This window comes from Prunus dulcis, chromosome 7 (assembly GCF_902201215.1).
Source record: "Prunus dulcis chromosome 7, ALMONDv2, whole genome shotgun sequence".
Lineage (NCBI taxonomy): Eukaryota > Viridiplantae > Streptophyta > Magnoliopsida > Rosales > Rosaceae > Prunus > Prunus dulcis.
Window position 1 is genome coordinate 12900522 of NC_047656.1, and position 4825 is coordinate 12905346.

Consider the following 4825-nt stretch of genomic DNA (forward strand, 5'->3'; position numbering starts at 1 on the left):
TCGGCAAAAAGGTGCTCGATAGAATGACCAATAACCTAAATATATGTTGACACATATGCATATGTATATATATATATATATTTTTGGTTGAAAAAGATAGGCATATGTGTTCTACTATGCATAATCATGTTCTCTTTTTACCAGTGCATTATGTGCTTGCGTGTAGCCCATGTGAATGGGTTAACTAAAAAAGGTGGGTTGAAGTTGTCCGTCTACCAACATTGCAACATTGCAACATTGCAAAATAGACCTAAATTCGAATCTCTATATGATGAAGAAAATGCAAGAAGTTCTATTTCTACTCTCATCTCATGAAATGCACTTTCGGGGGAACTTATATGTGTTATGAATTGTTAGTTAGGTTTTATCTTAAAAGATATCGATACAACTTAAAAAGATATTTCACTTAATACACTCATTAATATTAGACAATTTCTTATTTGATGGGAGAAAATTATACTTGATTGATAATTTCGAACAATCTTTGGTCGTGAAATATCACATTTTGATTGTCCATTGGGTTAAAGCTCCATTGTCAAATATGTAAAATAAAAAAAATAAAAAAAATCACAAAATAGAACCATCTCATTTCTCATGGGCAACTCCATTTCCCAATCAAAAAGAAAAACAGTATCTAGTTCATTAGAATTGCTATAGAACAATAGTATCTACTCCATTACAATTGGTGAAATAATTGAGCACAGTAAAAAATTCAAATTGGGATTTCAATAAAAACAAAAGATTTGAAATTCCAATGGGGGAGGATTTTAGGATTTAGCAGGTGGGCTGCACATAAACGGGTAGAGACAAGTTTATTTTAAAAAAATTTAAGACACACCGCATTTCATTCAGTAAAGTAGAATTGCACAATATCTCTTTATCAGTGGTTGGCAGTTGGGTCATTTCAACCAAAAGCTTTTCCAATTCTTTTTTATTTTCTTTTCTCCTTTCTTTTTTATTGTTTTGTTCATTAAAGAACAATAAGCTGCTGGCTTGACGCTTTAAACCTTTAACGCCAGCCTCTCAGCCTCAGCCACAGCCACAGACTTATTCATAAGCACTGCAAACACACAGAGGAGGAAAATACAGAGCACACCTCCAAAATCCATCATACCGAAGCAGAGAGAAAAGCAAAAGCAAAAGAGAGGCAAAGAAAGAGGAAGGTAAGAAATAGAGAAATTCAGGAAAAAGGTTGCTCTTTGTTTGTGTGAAGAAGAGCTTGAAGAGATGATGCAGACAGAGCAGGCACAGCCACAGCAGCAGCAGCAGCAGCTGGTGGTGCAGAACTCAGCTGGAAGCCTCAGTTTCAACAGCAATCTCTCCAAGGAGGATGAAGAGATGTCAAGGTCGGCTCTTTCCACTTTCAGAGCCAAAGAGGAGGAGATCGAGAGGAAGAAGATGGAGGTCAGAGAAAAGGTTCAAGCCCAGTTGGGTCGTGTTGAAGAGGAGACCAAGCGTTTGGCCACTATTCGTGAGGTTTGTTCTGGTCACCCCAACACAAGTTTTTAAGGTTTACATGACAATTATGGGCTTAATCAAAGACTCAATTTTTATTTTTGTTTTTGTTTTTTTAAGGTTTACCTAAACATGGGTATGATGATTTTATGCAAAGAAATTTCTGGGTACAAGGGAATTTAACTTTCTGAAAATTTAAGGTTGAGAAAAGTTGATGGCAAGCTAGATCCCCAAAAAACAAAAAGGAAATAAATTGGGGGTCTATTTTCAAATTATTGTGTTGTTTTTTCTTTTCTTTTCTCTTTGCAAAAATTTGGGTTGTAGATTATCAAGGGTCTGAATTTATTATGCCATGGAACACTTTGATGTAAGGAATTTCAACTTTATTACTATTTTCCTTGGAGCTTTTGGTTAAAAGGAATATTAAGTCTGAATTATTTGGCAGATTAGATGTTGATCCAAATGTTATAAACACAACAAAATATGAAATTTGGCAGAGGAATTATGACAACGAAGTTTAATCCTTTTAGGCACAGACATAAGCCTTGAGATGGCAAAAACAAATAGTTTTTTTTTTTTTTTTTTGGTTCTCAATAACCGCAAATTTGTCATATAGTCAGGTCTTCTCAGTTTTTTTATGCTTGCCACAACAATATCAGTCCAAGGATGTCTTGCTGAAAATATCTGTATCCCATGTGCATCGACTTCTGCTGGTTAAACTAGAAAAAATAGCCGTTGAGTCAGTACTATTAGCTAGTTGAAGATGTTTAATGTAGATATGTGGGTCTAGGTTTTTCAATTTCATGCAATCTAATGTAAAGTAAAAAAATTGTTGTCGGTAATTTTTGTCATTAATTTCCTTCTTGTGTAAATTATGGAACTTCCAGGAGCTTGAAGGCCTTGCAGATCCAATGAGGAAGGAAGTTTCACAGGTCCGTAAGAAGATCGATTCAATTAACAAAGAGTTAAAGCCACTAGGACACACCTGCCAGAAGAAGGTAACACAACTTAAGACTTTTACTACATTTTGATGTGAATATATTTACTGCTAGGCATATGCATGTTCATAATGAATTTCGGTTTGTAACTGGCCACAGGAAAAAGAATACAGAGACGCGCTTGAGGCTTTCAATGAAAAGAACAGGGAAAAAGTGCAGCTTATTACAAAACTAATGGAGGTTAGTCTAATAAACTGCTTTTACTTGCATAACTAGGTGTGCAATTTGGATGGGTTGAACTTGAACCTGTCCGCAGTTGAGCCTGCTTCAAATTTTGGTTTGGCTCGGCTTAGGAGTTCAACTCGTCCAAACTCTCAACCGATACTAATTAAAGTTCTTATATTTCAATCTAGTGAAAGCATACAAAGTCTTTTTACATTTCAATTTGTGTCTGAAGTTGTTCTGTTGTCATGTTACATTTGATGCAGCTGGTGAGTGAAAGTGAGAAGTTGAGGATGAAGAAGCTGGAGGAGCTGAGCAAGAACGTAGATTCTTTACAGTGAAATAGCCTATTGGTAACTCTGATTAGGTCTGTGTGATGTATTTAAGATGACTTTTTTCATGTTTACATATATGGGTGGTGATTGGCTTTGGTGTATTCTAAGTTGGTTTGTTTCTTTAGTATTTGATAAAACACTAGCTGATTTAGGCAGGAAATACCCTCTTAAATTTAAACAGGTTTGTAACTAAACGTGTCTGGACTCGCATTTTCTTCTCATTTTTCCATGTATCCAAACACTGTAACGTCCATTCTAGTGTAATGTGGGTTTTTTTCTTTCTTTAAATTTATTTCCATTCTTTGTTTTGGTGGGAAATGTTTATTGTTTTAGTTTTGGATGGCTTATGTGATCAGAATGTAAAGTTTTTTGAGTGATGTTGTTGAGACCAACTTACAGTGCATTTTGCTTGGGCTTCGCTTTGTTTAGAAACACCAGTGCCATGAAAAGCTGGTTTGTGAAGACAGCCATTTCCAGTAAATCTCTTTGCAATCCTTTAAAAAACCCACCAAATTGAAGCTTCTTGCAAATGCAAATTCAGGAAGAGAAGAGAGGTGAGGTGCGGTAGGATTGAACAGTAATAAACCTCAACGGTCAGATTTCAGTGAACCCTGTGTTGACATCCTCCTAGAAATAAACGCATAGGTTTAAGCATCTCAGGAGGGGAAATGACATCACTTTTTCAACTTTTGTCCCCTCTGTCATCATGAAGATGGCTGCGCTTTTTTCAAACGGCTGTTCCTCGCATATACTGAGTTTTGCTTTTCTTTTTATTTTAAGGATTTGGTCCAAGAGAAGGTTTTCGTTTGAGCCAAGACAAAAAAAGAAAAACTATATCCCTTGGGTACTTTTGCTACTTGTGCCTCCTCCTAATCAAAGTGATTTGACCCGACTAATTAGCCTTTGATCTAGTGATTTCTATTCATCTTCCCAATACCGAAAGATTTTTCAAGTTTGAATACTGATTTTTTCTTAATGTTTTTAAATTGTTGCTCACTCAGGTTTCAGTTTGTATTTTTTCTTTCGATATAAAAGAACAGAAAAGAAACCGGCATTAGCTAAAGGGTTATGCTTATGAAACAAATCGTGCATAATCTTATGTCTACAATTCTGCATACGGATATCAAATTTAGTTTCACATCAGTAACATATGTTTACAAAAGCATATACAGATTGTGCATGCTTTATGAGACAACCTACCAACTTTTCTTTGTATCAGTCTCCTTTTCACCCATTGTTGGCTTGTGGATAAGGTTAATCAATACAAACCTATCTTTCATAAACCACGTCCAAAACAAAAATCTAATCTAATTGTCACGCAAGTGTACAAATTTTAAATTTTAGTTTGTAAGTCAACTAAAATTTGGGAAGAAAACTACAGAATTGGATGACAATGACACATAAGTGTCTCACCATAAGATGCAAGATTGGATTCTGGATAGTATCAATAATGTTCAAACATATAGGAATCGTGTCACCTTATTATTAATAAATTTTTGTATGTACCGGTTATATAACGAATATGACGATAGTCATTCGCAAATCGTGTATCATACCTAACCATTATATCAATGCACCATTAACGTCGTCCTCCATAGCATGTAGGGAGGGTTCATAAATTCATATGGTCCACTACATTCTCCTTATTGTATAAGCAAGAGGGGTGGTACTTTTATATATAGTTAAAGTAGCATGAGCACGCTAAGTTTGGACACCGCTATACAAAATTGATGGCTCACCAAACACGAAAAAGAAACCAAAAAGGAGTAATTAGTTGACCTGATTTGGTATAGAAATCTATTATCTCGAGATTGTTTACGTCTTTCTTTGTGCCCCCAAAACGGCTGTGTTGTCTAAACATGCCATGGCTAGGTC

The 4825-nt window shown here is 35.5% G+C and overlaps 1 protein-coding gene across 2 annotated transcripts; it reads left to right on the forward strand.

The window, feature by feature from the left end:
• The first annotated feature begins 929 nt into the window (after window positions 1-929).
• On the forward strand, window positions 930-3251 carry LOC117635563 (structural maintenance of chromosomes protein 1A-like). Of its 2 annotated transcripts, none has more exons than XM_034369866.1 (4): window positions 930-1476; window positions 2343-2453; window positions 2553-2633; window positions 2873-3251. In XM_034369866.1, exons 1-4 carry the CDS (start codon window positions 1228-1230, stop codon window positions 2954-2956), a joined length of 525 nt encoding a protein of 174 aa, XP_034225757.1. In that variant the 5' UTR covers window positions 930-1227; the 3' UTR covers window positions 2957-3251. The 2 variants fall into 2 exon arrangements, with proteins under 2 accessions (XP_034225757.1, XP_034225758.1); XM_034369867.1 differs by having other exon boundaries at window positions 940-1476; window positions 2882-3251.
• The last annotated feature ends 1574 nt before the right edge of the window (window positions 3252-4825 follow it).